Raw genomic sequence first — 18,873 nt, 5'->3', positions numbered from 1 at the left:
AATATGGGGATGGTGCCGGAGGGACTAGAAGATTGCAAATGTCACACCCTTGTTCAAAAAAAGGGATAAACCCAGCAATTACAGGCCAGTCAGCCTAACGTCGGTGGTGGCAAAACTTTGAGACAATAATGCGGGTCAAAATTAATTGGCACTTGGAAAAGTATTTGCTAATAAATGAAAGTCAGCATGGATTTGTTAAAGGAAAATAGTTTTTGACTAACTTGATTGAGTTCTTTGATGAAGTAACAGAGAGGGTTGATGAGGGTAGTGCGGTTGATGTTGTGTATATGGACTTTCAAAAGCCATTTGATAAAGTACCACGTAATAGACTTGTTAGCAAAATTAAAGCCCATGGGATTAAAGGGACAGTGGCAGTGTAGATACAAAATTGGCTAAGGGACAGAAAGCAGAGAGTAGTGGTGAATGGTTGTTTTTCAGACTGGAGGGAAGTATACAGCGGTGTTCCCCAGGGATCAGTATTGGGACCACTGTTCTTTTTGATTTACATTAATGACCTGGACTTGGGCATAGAGGGTATAATTCCAAAATTTGCAGATGACACGAAACTCAGAAATGTAGTAAACAATGTGGAGGATAGTAACAGACTTCAGGAGGACATAGACTGATGAAATGGGCAGACACATGGCAGATGAAATTTAATGTAGAGAAGTGTGAAGTGATACATTTTGGGTCAAAGAATGAGGAGAGGCAATATAAACCATGTGGTACAATTTTAAAGAGGGTGCAGGAACAGAGACATCTGAGGGTGCACATACACAAATCATTGAAGGTGGCAGGACAAGTAGAGAAGGCTGTTAAAAAAGCATATGGGATCCTGAGCTTTATTAATAGAGGCATAGAGTACAAAAGGAAGGAAGTTATGCTAAACCTGTATAAAATGCTGGTTCGGCCTCAGCTGGAGTATCGTGTTCAATTCTGGGCACCACACTTTAGGAAGGATGTCAAGGCCTTAGTGACGGTACAGAAGAGATTTACTAGATTGATACCAGGGATGAGGGACTTCAGTTATGTAGGGACACTGGAGAAGCTGGTGGTGTTCTCCTTAGAACAGAGAAGGTTAAGGGGAGATTTGATAGAGGTGTTCAAAATCACGAACAGTTTTGACAGAGTAAATAAGGAGAAACTGTTTCCAGTGGCAGAAGGGTCAGTAACCAGAGGGCACATATTTATGATGATTGGCAAAAGAGCCAGAGGTGACATGAGGAAACATTTTTTTATGCAGCGAGTTGTAATGATCTGGAATGCACTGCCTGAAAGGGTGATGGAAGCAGATTCAATAGTAAATCTCAAAAGGGAATTGAATAAATACTTGAAGGGAAAAAATTGACAGGGTTATGAGGAAAGAGCAGGGTAAGCGACTAATTGGATAGCTCTTTCAAAGAGCTGGCACAGGCGCAATGGTCCGAATGGCTGCCTCCTGTGCTGTACCTAACATGATAGTGTTTTGTACAATATTCAATCATCATTGCCTATATTCATTCCTGTAAAACTTCAATCCTTTTCACAACTATATCTTTAAGCTGCTAATTTTTTTTTGAGGAGGTAATTATAGTTGAGGTTTCCTGATGGATAGAAGAATAAATCTAAAAGATTATTTTCTTCATAAGTCTCTGCCTTCAACTCTTCCCCACAGATTGCCTTACTAAAGATTCTTCTGGCTGCAGCACCAACTTCAAAAGCAAAGACTGACTCAATCAACATTCTTGCTGATGTTCTACCAGAAGAAATGCCGTAAGTATCTCCTTCGCTTTTGGAGACTAGGGAACTTGGCCTCCCTCATATTGGATTGTTTCATTGCATTTAGTAGATTATAGACCTTAATTTCCATGGAATATAAAGACTGGGAACTAACAGGAAGTAACTTGGTTAGAATTATCTTCATCTAATATATTGCAGCTTTTGAAGTTAACTTGGTAAATTGCAGTTGTGTTCAGGAGGTTTGAGACTTTTTTCTGTGGCCGAGCTATACTTATATCCTGTTCTCTGTCAGACCAGCACTCTTTCTCCCCATCAGTTCTCTGAGCTCATTGACTCTTCCTCATCCCTGCTCCTTCTCTTATCCCAGGAGCTCTCTTTCTTTCCTGCCTCTTCATCTTCTGTTACCTAAGTGACTATTACACCATCGTACAGTAATGCCATCTTTATCCTAACAGTACCACAGTGCTACAGAGTATGAAGCTGGGAGTGGATGTCAACCGACACAAAGAGGTCATTGTGAAAGCAATTTCTGCTGTCCTGTTACTACTGCTTAAGCATTTCAAACTCAACCACATCTATCAGGTGAGTAACGCTATTGTATGACCTAATCAATCCATTAATATTTAATGGTGATGTTTTGTTTGGCATACAGTACTTCTCTACATTTTTTTTGGCTTCCGCTCCTCTTCCGTAATATGTTTGGAATTTTAAAAGGTCTTTGATAAGGTACCGCATAGTAGACTCATGACTAAGGTCAGAGCATGTGGAGTCGGGACAAGGAGCAGAGTGGATAGCAAGCTGGCTATTAAACAGGAAATGGAGAGTAATGGTTAAAGGTAGCTACTCAGACTGGCAAAAGGGGGGAGGAAGTGATGTTCCACAAGGATCGGTGATGGGACCACTGATTTGGACTCGGGAATCGGAAGTACAATTTCAAAATTTGTGGACGACACCAAATTGGGGGGCGGGTGGGGGGGGCGGTATAGTTAATACTGAGGAGGACTGCGACAAAATACAGGAATGATGTGGAGATGCCGGTGATGGACTGGGGTGGACAAATGTAAGGACTTGCACAGCACCAGGTTATAGTCCAACAGTTTTATTTTAAATCACAAGCTTTCGGAGCTTTCCTCCTTCGTCAGGGCCATAAATATAAGATAGTCACTAATAAATCCAATAGGGAATTCAGGAGAAATTTCTTTACCCAGAAAGTGGTTAGAATGTGGAAAGCGCTACCACAAGTTGTAGTTGAGGCAGCTAGCATAGATGTATTTAAGGGGAAGCTAGATAAACACAAGGGAGAAAGGAACCAAAGGATATGTCGATAGGGTGAGATGCAGTAGCGAGGAAAGAGGCTCACGTGGAGCATAAATACAGTCAAGGACCTGTGGGGCTGAATGGCCCGTTTCTGTCCTGTACATTCTATGTAATTCTGTGTAGTCTCCCAAAGGCATTAACTCCTTGTTAGGTTCCCACCCAAGGTTTTCCTCCTGCATTTCGTGCAAGTGGCTATTATTCATGTGTGAGCCTTAATTGTGAATGTCAGCTGTGTGAACAATGGTATTATAGCCAAATTCAATCCTCTTCTCATCTGATGTCTACACATGAACACTTTCACTATGAGTCACTCGACAGTGATCATGAGCAGGGACCGTGGGAGTTTATTTTTCCCCTTCTTGACCTAGAGGCTTTGAAGCCAATTGTAGCCCTGCTACCATCATCCTGGTTGATAAACTCAGCAAAGCTTGGAGTTGAACCTGGGATCTTTCTGGTCTCTTTGGCTCACATATTCACTAGGTCAACTCACTAAGCGATGGAGGAGATGTCTAATCCCCATGCCCTTCCATTCTTTTTTCTTTTTTAAAAAATATTTATGCACGTCTTTTAAAAGCTATGATGATTCTGTTTCCATTGCTGTTTCCGACAGGGCATTCTGTGCCCCAACAATGCACTGCTTTTGAACTCTACACCCAGTTTATAAACCTATAAACTACACTAGGATAATAAAACCTAGTGGTTGTAGTACTGGGCTAGCAACCCAGAGGTCATCAGTTCAAATCCTACCATCGCATGTTGCGAAATTGAACTGTCACAATCTAGTAATTTGTAGCTGGCACCTTCAGGGAAGTGAGTCTGCCACATCTGGCCTACAGGTGACTCCAGTCCCACACAATGTGGTTGACTTAATGCCCTTGGGGCAATGGGGGATGGACAGTGCCACCCACATCAAGAACAAATAAAACATCTCCTGGGCTTTTTTAACAGGTTGCATACCATTAGGGCACAGTGTCTTTTCCACTATCAGTTCCACCAATTCTTTTCAGTACTTCTTTCTTTATATTTATCAGCTCATTGCTCCGCCTCTTTCTCTTGTACCTTTTCCTTCCTGTTGCCAACCTTTTAGTACCTTTGCCATTTCTTCAACTCCTTAAGATTTCCTTTTTTATCCCGAATCAGTCTACCCTTTCTTTAACTATTCTACATTTTATGTGTTTATAAAATTCTTTGCTGATTCCTTTTGTGTTCCCTGCGGTCGTTCTTCATTCCTTCTGTTCGCATTTCTAATCTTTTTGCTTCCCCTCTGTTTTCTATATTCAGCTTGATTTTTTGTATTATTAGCCCTGGCATTGTCATATGCCTTTTTTAAGTATCATTAATAATTTCTCTGCTCATTCAAGGAATTTTAGTTTTTGCTACACCACCTTTACTTGTGCAAATATGTCTAGTCTGAATTTCCCATAGTTTGCCCACAGTCTTATGTGCCAGTTTTCCCTTCTAGTTTATCTAGTTCCTTTTGTCTCATTAAAATTGTTTTTCTTCCCCAGTCTATAACCTTTATTTTTTTCCCTTTCTTCTCAATTTTGATATCGAACCTGATTATGGTCAATGTTTCCTAGATGTTTCCCTATCTTTATATTATTTGTCCCACTTCATTCCCTGGAACTAAGTCGAGCACTGTCTCTTTCCTTGTTGGATTAAAAGTGAACTGATCTAGAAAGCAATGCTGCACACATTGTAGAAACTCCTTCCCTTCTTTGCCACTAGCATTACTCTTACATGAACTTACCTTTGGATAAAGCCACCCATTATTGTCCAGTTTTTGCTTAATTTTTCTCAATTTTCTCTACATGTCTCTTGTTCTACCTCTCTTCCACTGTTTAGCAGTCTAATATACTCCAATAGAGTAACAGTTCCCATCTTATTCCTATATATGAAACATACGAAAATGATAGGCAGGAAATGACCAGCTGGTCCATCGAGCCTGCCCCACACAGCGAAGATGCAGTAACTCCAAATAGATTCAGCTTTTACACTATCCAATATATCATCGCTGTGTTCCAGTGCTGTTTTGGAATCTTTGATCAACACTGCTATCCTTTCTTCCCTACTCTATCCCCTGAATATTTTGTATAACAACAGCTTGTGATATAAAGTGTCTTCAACATAGAAAAACTTTCCAAAAGGTGAGAAAAAACACACGCTAAGCCAAAAGGAGAGTTTAGGAGAAGTGACAAAGGTGGGTTTTAGGAAGTGTTTAAAGGAGCAGAGAAGCCAAACGGATTATAAAATCCAGAGCACAGCGTCTTAAACAGCTGAAGGCACAGCCACTGATGGCGGGGCAAAGGGAATGGATGGTGCACAAAAGGTGGACTCAGAGAAACCAAGGAATCGGGGGAGGGGGTTGTAAGGCTGCGAGGAGTTGTAGAGATAGGGTGGAGTGAGGGCATGGAGGGATTTAAACACAAATTTGTGATTTTTTAAAAAACTTTTTTCCACAGAGAGGATTTTGAGGGAAAAACAGTTGCTTTTAAAACAAAGTGTATTTACGTAAGATTTTAAAAAAGGCACTGAGATGATGGATATTTAAAATGTTAATAAGCTAAGCTTTGAGTTGCTTCCTCAAAGATTACTGAAGATAAGCTATTCAGTCGCCTATCTCGGTAATCAGTAAATACCTCACAGTATTGTGTTGGGAACTCTCTGCTTGATAGGGGTGGTCAGTCTACAGAGTCTGGCTTCCTTTTTGGCTGTGACCAGAGGGAGATAAAAACCGAGTCACACAAACAGGCAGTTTTTAAACAGCTGAGAGGAAAAGCTTTGGCCAGGCTAAGAAGGAGAATGCAGGAGAGTAATTATTGTGTTTTAAGTCAATCAATATGATGTAGGGACCACTTTAACTCCCCTCCCATTCCCACTCTGACCTCTCTGTCTTTGGCCTCTTTCACTGTTCAAACGAAGCACAATGCAAACTTCAAGAACAATATTTCATCTTTCCCTGATCTGAACTTGGCCTTAGTAACTTAGAGCGATATCCTCCATTTCCTTTACAGCAGGATTGCTGGTTGTGGGGTGGGTTTGCCAGTGTCCAGGAGAGTTGGGTGGGAGAAGGCCCCTTGTTAGAACACAGTGCTGCAGAGAATGTTGAGCTCCTACCCCCAATTGACCAGTTACTTCCCTTTTCAGCATTGTTGGACCCAGTGTACTTGGCCAGCATCTTTTGTTTTAATTTAAAATCTGATCCCCGTCTCTCATATATCTCACCTTTATCTTTGTTTCCCACTGCATTTACTTTACACATGTCCTTTGTTTCCTTAATGTTCGTAATTTCTTCAATGTTTCCTTCTGTTACACCATCCAACAATCATTCCACTGATATTTCCACAGTGTGCGTATCTTTTTTTCCTTCCACTCCCCCTTCTGATTCCATTAATATGCTTGTTCGTCTCCATACGTTTCAGTTCTGAAGAAGGCAGCAAGCTCAATGTCCACTGTTCTCTCCACGGATGCTGAATCACCTGCTGTATAAGAACATAAGAAATAGGAGCAGGAGTAGGCCAATCGGCCCCTCGAGCCTGCTCCGCCATTCAATAAGATCATGGCTGATCTGATCCTAACCTCAAATCTAAATTCATGTCCAATTTCCTGCCTGCTCCCCGTAACCCCTAATTCCCTTTACTTCTAGGAAACTGTCTATTTCTGTTTTAAATTTATTTAATGATATAGCTTCCACAGCTTCCTGGGGCAGCAAATTCCACAGACCTACTACCCTCTGAGTGAAGAAGTTTCTCCTTATCTCAGTTTTGAAAGAGCAGCCCCTTATTCTAAGATTATCATAGAGTCATAGAGTCATAGTTATACAGCACGGATAGAGGCCCATCGTATCCGCGCCGGCCATCAGCCCTGTCTACTCTAATCCCATATTCCAGCATTTAATCCGTAGCCTTTCAAGTGCTCATCCAAATGCTTCTTGAATGTTGTGAGGGTTCCTGCCTCCACAACCCTCTCAGGCAGTGAGTTCCAGACTCCAACCACCCTCTGGGTGAAAAAGTTCTTTCTCAAATCCCCTCTAAACCTCCCGCCTTTTACCTTGAATCTATGTCCCCTTGTTAGAGAACCCTCAATGAAGGGAAAAAGCTCCTTAGTATCCATCCTATCTGTGCCCCTCATAATTTTGTACACCTCAATCATGTCCCCCCTCAGCCTCCTCTGCTCCAAGGAAAACAAACCCAATCTTCCCAGTCTCTCTTCATAGCTGAAGCGCTCCAGCCCTGGTAACATCCTGGTGAATCTCCTCTGCACCCTCTCCAAAGCGATCACATCCTTCCTGTAGTGTGGCGACCAGAACTGCACACAGTACTCCAGCTGTGGCCTAACCAGTGTTTTATACAGCTCCATCATAACCTCCTTGCTCTTATATTCTATGCCTCGGCTAATAAAGGCAAGTATCCCATATGCCTTCTTTACCACCTTATCTACCTGTTCCGCCGCCTTCAGGGATCTGTGAACTTGCACACCAAGATCCCTCTGACCCTCTGTCTTGCCTAGGGTCCTCCCATTCATTGTGTATTCCCTTGCCTTGTTAGTCCCTCCAAAGTGCATCACCTCGCACTTTTCCGGGTTAAATTCCATTTGCCACTGTTCCGCCCATCTGACCAACCCATCTATATCGTCCTGCAGACTGAGGCTATCCTCCTCGCTATTTACCACCCTACCAATCTTTGTATCATCAGCGAACTTACTGATCATACCTTTTACATTCATATCCAAGTCGTTAATGTAGACCATAAACAGCAAGGGACCCAGCACCGATCCCTGTGGTACCCCACTGGCCACAGGCTTCCAGTCACAAAAACAACCTTCGACCATCACCTAGTTCTAGTTTCACCCATCCTTGGGAACATCCTTACCGCATCCACCCGATCAAGCCCCTTCACAATCTTATATGTTTCAATAAGATCGCCTCTCATTCTTCTGAACTCCAATGAGTAGAGTCCCAATCTACTCAACCTCTCCTCATATGTCCACCCCCTCATCCCCGGGATTAACCGAGTGAACCTTCTTTGTACTGCCTCGAGAGCAAGTATGTCTTTTCTTAAGTATGGAGACCAAAACTGTGTGCAGTATTCCAGGTGCGGTCTCACCAATACCTTATATAACTGCAGCAATACCTCCCTGTTTTTATATTCTATCCCCCTAGCAATAAAAGCCAACATTCCATTGGCCTTCTTGATCACCTGCTGCACCTGCAAACTAACCTTTTGATTTTCTTGCACTTGGACCCCCAGATCCCTTTGTACTGCAGTACTTTCCAGTTGCTCGCCATTAAGATAATAACTTGCTCTCCGATTTTTCCTGCCATAGTGCATAACCTCACATTTTCCAATATTGTATTGCATCTGCCAAATCTCCGCCCACTCACCCAGCCTGTCGATATCCCCTTGTAGGTTTTTTATGTCCTCCTCACTCTCTACTTTCCCTCCCATCTTTGTATCATCTGCAAACTTTGATATGTTACACTCGGTCCCCTCCTCCAAATCGTTAATATAGATTGTGAAGAGTTGGGGACCCAGCACCGACCCCTGCGGAACACCACTGGCTACAGGTTGCCTGTCCGAGAATGTACCATTTATCCCAACTCTCTGCTTCCTGTTAGATAACCAATCCTCCACCCATGCCAGAATATTACCCCCAATCCAGTGATTCTTTATCTTGAGCAATAATCTTTTATGTGGCACCTTGTCGAATGCCTTCTGGAAGTCCAAATACACTACGTCCACTGGTTCCCCTTTATCCACCCTGTACGTTATATCCTCAAAGAACTCAAGCAAATTTGTCAGACATGACTTCCCCTTTGTAAAGCCATGCTGACTTTGTCTTATTAAATTATGTTTATCCAAATGTTCCGCTACTGTCACCTTAATAATGGACTCCAAAATTTTACCCACCACAGATGTTAAGCTAACTGATCTATAATTTCCAGCCTTCTGCCTACTACCCTTTTTAAATAAGGGTGTTACATTGGCAGTTTTCCAATCTGCCGGGACCTTTGCCGAGTCCAGAGAATTTTGGCAAATTATTACCAAAGCATCCACAATCCCTCCTGCCACTTCCCTCAAGACCCTAGGATGTAAGCCATCAGGTCCAGGGGATTTATCCGCCTTGAGTCCCATTTAATTTACTGAGTACCAATTCCTTAGTGATTTTAATCGTATTTAGCTCCTCCCCCCCCCCCCCCAGAGCCCCCTGTTTGTCCAGTGTTGGGATATTCTTAGTATCCTCTAGCTTAAAGACTGAAACAAAATATTTGTTCAGCATTTTTGCCATCTCCATGTTTCCCACCATTAATTTCCCGGTCTCATCCTCTAAAGGACCTACGTTTGCCTTAGCCACCGTTTTTCTTTTTATATAACTGTAGAAACTCTTGCTATCTGTTTTTATATTTTTTGCTAATTTATTTTCATAATCTATCTTCCCTTTCTTAATCAATCCTTCAGTTACTTTTTGCTGTCTTTTGAAGACTTCCCAATCTTCTATCCTCCCACTAAGTTTGGCTACCTTATATGTCCTTGTTTTTAGTCGGATACTATCCTTAATTTCTTTACTTAGCCACGGATGGCTGTCATTTCTTTTACACCCTTTTTTCCTCAGTGGAATATATATTTTTTGAAAGTTGTAAAATAACTCCTTAAATGAACACCACTGCTCATGTACCGTCTTACCCTTTAATCTATTTTCCCAGTCCACTTTAATCAATTCCGCGCTCATACCATCATAGTCTCCTTTATTCAAGCTCAGTACGCTTGTTTGAGAACCAACCTTCTCGCCCTCTAATTGGATATGGAATGTAACCATGTTATGGTCACTCATTCCAAGGGGATCCTTAACTAGGACATTATTAATTAATCCTGGCTCATTACACAGGACCAGGTCCAAGGTTGCTTGCCCCCTTGTAGGTTCAGTTACATACTGCTCAAGAAACCCATCCCTAATACACTCAATAAACTCTTCCTCAAGGCTGCCCTGCCCAATTTGATTTGTCCAGTTAATATGATAGTTAAAATCCCCCATAATTATAGCTGTTCCCTTATTACATGCCCCGACTATTTCCTGATTAATACTTCTTCCAGCAGAGTTGCAACTATTAGGAGGCCTCTATACTACGCCCACGAGTGTTTTTTGCCCCTTATTATTCCTTATCTCTACCCAAACTGTTTCATTATCCTGATTCTTTGTCCCAATATCTTTTCTCTGTATTACAGTGATTCCTTCCCTTATTAACATAGCCACCCTTCCTTCCTGCCTGTCCTTCCTGATTGTTAAATACCCTGGCATATTTAATTCCCAGTTGTTGTCACACTGCAGCCATGTTTCTGTAATGGCCACAAGATCATACCCATACGTCGTTATTTGTGCCGTTAACTCGTCCATTTTGTTACGAATGCTACGTGCATTCAGATAAAGAACTTTCAAATATGTTTTGTGACACTTAGTTCCTGCTTTTTCCTTTTTTAACACTTTACCTTTTACTCCATACCTTCTGTCCCTTCCTGATATGCTTTCCTCTGTCTCCCTGCTCAGGTTCCCAACCCCCTGCCACAGCTTTGATGCTGGGTTAATCGCCTTACGCCTTCTAGTTTTCATTTTATCTGTCGTGCCTAAAGTACACTTTCTTTCCGCTGCTCTATGCTTTTCCCTTTCACTTGTTCTTGAACAACTGTTTGTACTATTTGTATTGTAGATTTCCCCTGGGTCTTCCCCTCTCTTGCTGCTCTCAACTTTATTCCCTTCTGACTCCCCGCTCAGGTTCCCATCCCCCTGCCACTCTAGTTTAAACCTTCCCCAACAGCACTAGCAAACACCCCCGCGAGGACATTTGTCCCGGTCCTGCTCGGGTGTAACCCGTCACGCTTGTACAGGTCCCACCTTCCCCGGAACTGGTCCCAATGTCCCAGGAATCTAAATCCCTCCCTCCTACACCATCCCTGCAGCCACGCATTCATCCTGTCTATTCTCCTGTTCCTATACTCACTAGCACGTGGCACCGGTAGTAATCCTGAGATCACTACCTTTGAAGTCCTGCTTTTTAATTTATCTCCTAACTCCTTGAATTCACCTTGTAGGACCTCATCCCTTTTTTTAATCTATGTCGTTGGTACCAACATGGACCACGACTACTGGCTGTTCACCCTCCCCCTCCAGAATGCCCTGCAGCCGCTCCGTGACATCCTTGACCCTAGCACCAGGGAGGCAACATACCATCCTGGAGTCACGTTTGCGGCCGCAGAAACACCTATCTGTTCCCCTTACAATGGAATCCCCTATCACTATAGCCCTGCCACTCTTCTTCCTCCCCTCCTGTGCAGCAGAGCCACCCGTGGTGCCCCGAACCTGGCTCTTGCTGCTTTCCCCTGATAAGCCATCTCCCCCAACAGTATCCAAAGCAGAATATCTGTTTGAGAGGGAGATGGCCCCAGGGGACTCCTGCTCTACCTGCCTAATCCTTTTACTCTGCCTGGCGGTCACCCATTTCCTTTCTGCCTGCGTAATCTGTACTTGCGGTGTGACCACCTCACTGAACGTGCTATCCACGATAGTCTCAGCATCGCGGATGCTCCACAGTGAGTCCACCCACAGCTCCAGCTCCGAAATACGGTTAGCCAGTAGCTGCAGCTGGACACACTTCCTGCACACATGGTCGCCAGGGACACTGGTAGTGTCCATGACTTCCCACATAGTGCAGGAGGAGCATATCACGGGTGCGTGTGTGCTGCCATGACTTGCCTTAGACTCCTAGACTCTCTTCCCGCTCCAGGTCTCCCCTTTTATACTCTGCTCACCTCTCGGACTCATGTTTGCAGCTTTTTTTTGTCCTTATTTCTAACCTCCCTCTGTTGGCAATCTTGCTCCTTTTACTTCATCCTCCATCTGATTTGCTTTTCTCTTCCCTCTTCCTACACTTGTCCCTTTTGCTTTGCTTTCTACTTCATTTCATTTTTTTCTATTCCCTCTGTCATATTTGTCTAAACACCTCCCTGCAACACTACTCACTGTTCCAGTGAGGACATTGATCCCAGCCTTGTTCAAATGAAGCCTGACCATCCTGTATAGATCATTTCTAAACTAAAACTGGTCCCATTATCCCAAAAATCTGAACCCTTCCCTCTTGAGCCATGGCTCAGTATTCTCACCCTCAACTACCAGTCAGAAGGTTGTGGGTTCAAGTCCCACTCGAGAGACTTGAGCCCATAACCAAGGCTGCCACTTCAGTGCAGCACTGAGGGAGTGCTGCACTGTCTGCTGCCTTTCGGATGAAACATTAAACTGAGGCCCTGTCTACCTCCTTAAGTGGACGTAAAAGATCCCATGGCACTTTGAAAAAGAGATGGGGAGTTCTCCCTGGTGTCCTGGTCAACATTTATCCTTCAAACAACATCACTAAAACAGATTATCTGTTCCTTTACTTCATTGCTGTTTGTGGGAGCTTGCTGTGCATCCATTGGCTGCCGCATTTCTTACATTACAACAGTGACTACATTTCAAAAGTACTTAATTGGTTGTAAAGTGCTTTGGGACATCCTGAGGCCGTGAAAGGCATTATATAAATGCAAGTCTTTTTTTCCCACACCCTGAAATGAGATGGGAGGTTTGTTCCACCATCTGACTTCATTTTCCTCAACTTACGATTGTTGGGCAACCCATCGTAAGGATGCCTGAAGAGACCTGGTGCAAAGGGCTGCCCTGGGACTCCTGCAAGCCAATGGGTTGCTCCCTCCCGCCGCCCCCCCCCTTGCTCCCTCCTGCCGGCCCCCGCTCCCTCGCGTCTCTCTTTCCCCCCCCCCACCCCCCAGCCCTCACGTCCATCCTTCCCATTCCTCGAAGCTTGAAATCTGAGAAGATTCAGCCTCCGCTTTTTTAAACTTCCGGGCAAGAGGACAATAGGGAAGCTCCTTGATTGATCTAAATTCACCAATCTAGTCCCCTGGGCCCTAGAAATTTGACAGTCTACAGCTGATCTTTTTGTCCACTTCTCATTTTAAGAAGTTGATTTCAATTATAGTTAGTTTCAGCTCCCAATAAAATTAACCATAGTTAAAAAAAGGTTTTGGATGTTTAATAAAAGAAGCACATGCCATAGGAGAGGAGCTCGCAGACCCGATTTGGCGCATGGACTACCTGTTGGGCGCTACTGTGCTAGACACTGAGTGTCAGCGTGCCATTGCACTGTCAGTCTGATGCCCACACATGGTACTCTTACCACTACCACAGCTAAGATTAGCTCGTTCAACAACTACTTTCATTTATAAAGCAACTATAATGTAAAAAAATGTCCTAATGTGCAAACCAGGGATTGGGCCTTGGATCTTCTCTGTCTGTACAACTCAATACTAGAGTATTGCATTTACCAGCCAGGCTACCAGAAAGCTATTAAAATAAATTTGTTGAAGGTTTTGTTTTCTTTGCCTGATTGAGAAAATATTAATGAACCTGATGCTATGTTGAATTATTGTCCTGCAGTTCGAGTACATGGCCCAGCATCTGGTTTTTGCTAACTGTATTCCACTCATTTTGAAGTTCTTCAATCAGAACATCATGTCCTACATTACAGCTAAGAACAGGTAAGGCTTATGGATCCCTTCACAGTGTCCAGAGTGCGTCTTTAAGTGGGATTGTATTCTAATCCTTCCTAAAGCGGGATCATTTGCATAATGAGTAGACTGTACACTGGGATGGCGTGTTTGTGCTCATGCAGACTGTGATTTAATATTTACTGTGCTGTCATGCTCTTGCAGTTGTCTATGCTGGAGGAGCTAAGCAGGAAGAGCCTCCTCTCTGACAGCTTGGTCATGGTAGGTAACTTTTGTAGGGATTAATGTGCAAGAATTTGCATCCTACCATTCAATAGCACAGTACATTGATGTAGCAAACTACCATTCAATGGCACAGTATTTTGATGCAACAAACTACCATAATATTTTCTTATTTTTTGAAATCAGTTTTCTGATGTGAACTGTTAATCTAGGACATTCCTCTAGCTCAGCATGTTTAGTAGGAGAACTATATAGAACAAAAAGGTTGTCAATTTGATTGCTGGCCTGTGTTGTGTCAGCTGATCTTAGCCAACATGACATAAGGGGCTCTGTGATTAACCCTTGGGTTAGGGAGGGGGAATTTGGCAGGGTTTCCGCACCTGATTGCTATCCATCAATCTGTGTTGGAAATGTACACGTTTGGACACCAAGTGCACGTTCCAGACTGAGCTGCGATGCCCCTTGCAGTGGAATAATCTCTCCTGACTCTTGCCATAGAGGCTGACACGTAAATAATGGTCATTGGGCTGTTGGTATTGTGGAATCAATGCAGCAAGAAACAATTCCTCCAGGAGAGGAGAAAAATTGGCATAATGTAGTCCGTCTCATCTTTACCAAGTTGCTGTTTGCTACACCTTCCTTGAATAATATCTGCAGACAGGATTCTGATCTTTTTACCGTACCCTAATTGTAAATAGCACTGTGAAAAAAGCAATCTGATTATACTGTAGGGTGATTCCATTATCTGACGTTCTCAACAGCAACTCATAGGGAAATTGTGGTTGTGCAGCCCATGGTCTTCTGATCATTCACTTTAATGAATGGCAAGTCTGAGGCCACGCACCTGTGGGATCCCTGGGATTGTGGAATCGCCGTATATATGAATCGAGTTTTAAGGCCCTTGCTGCCCTATGCGCAGTGAGAGTCTTCACCATTGTAGTTTAAGCCAATGAACGTGAATTTTCAAGATACCCTCTTAATGCATTTTGTAACTTGCATCTCATTTGCTATCCATTATATTTTACTTTGATCTGTTCTGACTGGAAAACCAATACCACCTTCAGAGTGGAGATTGCTTGGCTTGGGTTATATTTAAGAAAGTAAATAGAATTATAGAACCAAAACCTTAGAGTGCTGGTTAGCGAGCAACATGCTCAAATTGAATAGTGCTGCAGTAAGACCATGTCTTGACTTTTGTATCCAGTTGTAGTCACTAAAATATATAGAATTAAAGTAAGGTGACAAAGGGCTAATCTTAGAGGTATATAAAGTAGTAAACAATTTAGCAAAAGTAGATAAACACTGCTTCAAAGTAAACTGAGAGAGTAGGACAAAGGGACACTAATAAAAGGCAAAGAACTTACATTTATATAGTGTTTTTTATAACCTTAGAATGTCCCAAAATGCTTCATAGCCGATGAAGTACTTTTGAAGTGTAGTCACTGTTTTAATTTGGAAACGTGGCAGCCAATTTGCGCACAGCAAGGTCCCACAAATAGCAATGAAATAAATGACCAGAAAATCTGCTTAATGATTTTGCTTGAGGGATAAATAATGGCCAGAACACTGGGGCGAACTCCCCTACTCTTCTTTGAATAATGCCATGGGATATTTTCTGTCCACCTGAGAGGGCAGACTGGGCCTCACTTTAATGTCTCACCAAAAGAAGGCACTTCCAACAGTGTAGTACTCCCTCAATACTACAATGGAGTGTCATCCTAGATTATACACTTGACTCTTTGAAGTGGGGCTTGAACCCACAACCTTTTGACTCAGACAAGTATTACCACTGAGCCACAGCTGACAGCACATATGATGTGTGACATAGGGCCAAAAGAAAAGTCAGTACTAAGGGGGTTCGTTGAAATTGGATTTCAAACTCACTAATCATCAATTTCCTGCATTCATTTCCAAATCTCTACAGTATTTCGGTACTGGATTTCCCATACTGTGTTGTACATGAACTCCCTGAGCTGACGGCAGAGAGCTTGGTAAGTAAGCAAACACAAGGTCTAAAGTGGTTTTATCGTGACCTTCAAAGAGAGATTAGAAGGATTAGGATTTTTTGCAGAACTGGCAAGGTTCCAAGAGATCCAAACTTCCTTAGGGTACATTTACAAGACTATAACAGCATCGGGGCTGGATCAGAAACAGTTTTATTCTATCTAAATAAAATAAAACTATATTATAAATAGGGGTAAGGAACATCAGTTATGTGGAGAGACTGTAGAAGCTGGGGTTGTTCTCCTTAGAACAGAGAAGGTTATGGGGAGATAGTGAGAGGTGTAGAGGAAGAGAGGGACCTTGGAGTGCATGTCCATAGAAGGTAGCAGGACAGGTAGACCAGGTGGTTAAGAAGGCATACGGGATATTTTCCTTTATTAGCCGGGGCATAGAAAATAAGAGCGGGGAGGTTATGCTAGAACTGTATAAAACACGAGTTAGAGCCCAGCTTTTGTACTGCATACAATTCTGGTCACCACATTATGTGAAAGATGTGATTGCAATAGAGAGGGTACAGAGGAGATTTACGAGGATGTTGCCAGGACTGGAGAATTTTAGCTATGAGGAAAGATTGGATAGGCTGGGGTTGTTTTCTTTGGAACAGAGGAGGCTGAGGGGTGATTTAATTGAGCTGTATAAAATTGAGGGGCTAGATACAGTGGACAGGAAGGACCTATTTCCCTTAGCAGAGAGGTCAATAGCCAGGGGGCATAGATTTAAAGTAATTGGTAGAAGGATTAGAGGGGAGCTGAGGAAAAATGTTTTCACCCAGAGGGTGGTGAGAGTCTGGAACTCACTACCTGAAAGGGTGGTAGAGGCAGAAACCCTTATCACATTTAAAAGGTACTTGGATATGCACTTGAAGTGCCATAATCTACAAGGCAACGGACCAAGTGCTGGAAAGTGGGATTAGACTGGGTAGCTCTATTTTGACCGGCACAGACACAATGGGCCGAATGGCCTCCTCCTGTGCCATAAATTTTCTAAGTTTCTATGTTTCTATTTGATAGAGATGTTCAAAATCATGAAGGGTTTTGATAGAGTAAATAAGGAGAACTATTTCCAGTGACAGAAGGGTCGGTAACTAGACGAGACAGATTTAAGATAATTGGCAAAACAACCAGAAGCGACATGAGGGAAAAAAATGTTTACGCAGCGAGTTGTTATGATCTGGAATGCACTGCCTGAAAGGGTGGTGAAAGCAGATTCAATAATAATTTTCAAAAGGGAATTGGATAAATACTTGAAGGGGAATAATTTGCAGGGCTATGGGGAAAGGGCAGGGGAGTGGGACTCATTGGATAGAGCATAAGAGATAGGAGCAGGAGTAGGCCATACAGCCCCTTGAGCCTACTCTGCCATTCAATAAGATCATGGCTGATCTTCTACCTCAACTCCACTTTCCTTCCCTATCCCCATATCCCTTGATTCCCTTAGTGTCCAAAAATCTATCGATCCCAATCTTGAATATACTCAATGACTGAGCATCCACAGCCCTCTGGGGTAGAGAATTCCAAAGATTCACAACCCTCTGAGTGAAGAAACTTTTCCTCATCTCGGTCCTAAATGACGGACCCCCTTGCAATAAAAGCTAACATGCCATTTGCGTTCCTAATTGCTTACTGTACCTACATGTTAACTTTCTGTGATTCGTGTACAAGGACACCCAAATCCCTCTGAATACCAACATTTCTTAGTCTCTCACCTTTTTAAAAATATTTAGCTTGTCTATTCTTCCTACCAAAGTGGATAATTTCACATTTTCCCACGTTATACTCCATCTGTCACCTTCTTGCCCACTCACTTAATCTGTTGCAGCCTTGTTGCGTCCTCCTCACTGCTTACTTTCCCATCTAGCTTTGTATCGTCAGCAAACTTGGATACATTACAATATGTCCCCTCAATTAAGTCATTGATATAGATTGGAAACAGCTGAGGCTCAAGCACTGACACATGTGGCACCCCAAGGATAGCTCTTACAAAGAGCCAATACAGGCACGGTGGGCTGAATGTCGTCCTTCTGTGCTGTATCATCATTCTAGGTAGATTAGGAAAATTAAATTAAATGGTGAGAATAAGACAAGGGTCACGGGTTTAAACTAGTAAAAGCCAAATTTAGAACTGATATCAGGAAGTTCTCCTTCACACAGAGTGATCCACATATGGAATGGACTCCCGAATAGAATGGTGGAGGTGAAAAACCTGGAATCATTTAAGAACTATTGGAATCTGCAATGGGAGAACTTTAAGTGTAATTCTGGACGGACGAGCAAAGATGGATCACATAACCTTCCTCAGTCTTATCTCGTGATGTTGATTTAGATGCTTTGATGGGGAAGCTATAGGTTTTTAATGGAATGATAATCCAGATGAGCAGGATGGCCTTCCTCGTCTGTATGTAACTTTGTGAATTGTAAATGTACCTCACAGTCGCTCACTATGACTGTATTTGGCAGCAAAATGGAAGATAGTCTGGTTTCTCTATTAAGGAATTATACACAATGCTTAATTATTTTGAATTTATCGTAAGAAAGAAAGACTTACATTTGTATCGCGCCTTTCACGACCTCAGGACATCCCAAAGCACTTTACAGCCAATGAATTACTTTTGAAGTGTAGTCACTGTTTAATGTAGGAAATGTAGCAGCCAATTTGCGCACAGCAAGGTCCCACAAATAGCAATGTGATAATGACCAGATAATCTGTTTTAGTGATGTTGGTTGAGGGATAAATATCATCCAGGGCACCGGGGCGAACTCCCCTGCTTTTCTTCGCCTGATAGTGTCATGGGATCTTTTACATCCACCTGAGAGGACAGGCGGGGCCTCGGTTTAACGGCTCATCCAAAAGACAGCACCTCTGACAGTGCAGCGCTCCCTCAGTACTGCACTGGAGTGTCAGCCTAGATTTTTTTTTTTGCTCAAGTTGCTGGAGCGGGATTGAACCCACAACCTTCTGACTCAGATGAGTGCTACCCACTGAGCCACTAGTACAGTAGAATCCACTTGCCCATCTCATAGAATCTCAGAATGGTTGCAGCGCAGAAAGAGGCTATTCGACC

At 42.9% G+C, this 18,873-nt stretch overlaps 1 protein-coding gene across 1 annotated transcript in view; it reads left to right on the top strand.

Annotated features, from left to right (window-relative positions):
* The window catches only part of strip1 (striatin interacting protein 1), a 139,490-nt gene that overhangs the window by 85,481 nt on the left and 35,136 nt on the right, over positions 1-18,873 (top strand). Inside the window, exons 15-18 of the mRNA XM_068007761.1 lie at positions 1,655-1,752; positions 2,175-2,301; positions 13,516-13,616; positions 15,733-15,799. Coding sequence (XP_067863862.1) covers positions 1,655-1,752; positions 2,175-2,301; positions 13,516-13,616; positions 15,733-15,799 — 393 coding nt within the window. The remainder of the gene's footprint in view (positions 1-1,654; positions 1,753-2,174; positions 2,302-13,515; positions 13,617-15,732; positions 15,800-18,873) is intronic.

Source organism: Heptranchias perlo, chromosome 27 (genome assembly GCF_035084215.1).
Source record: "Heptranchias perlo isolate sHepPer1 chromosome 27, sHepPer1.hap1, whole genome shotgun sequence".
Classification (NCBI taxonomy): domain Eukaryota; kingdom Metazoa; phylum Chordata; class Chondrichthyes; order Hexanchiformes; family Hexanchidae; genus Heptranchias; species Heptranchias perlo.
The sequence above is the reverse complement of the archived record's forward strand: the minus strand, read 5'-3'. Positions and strand labels throughout refer to the sequence as shown.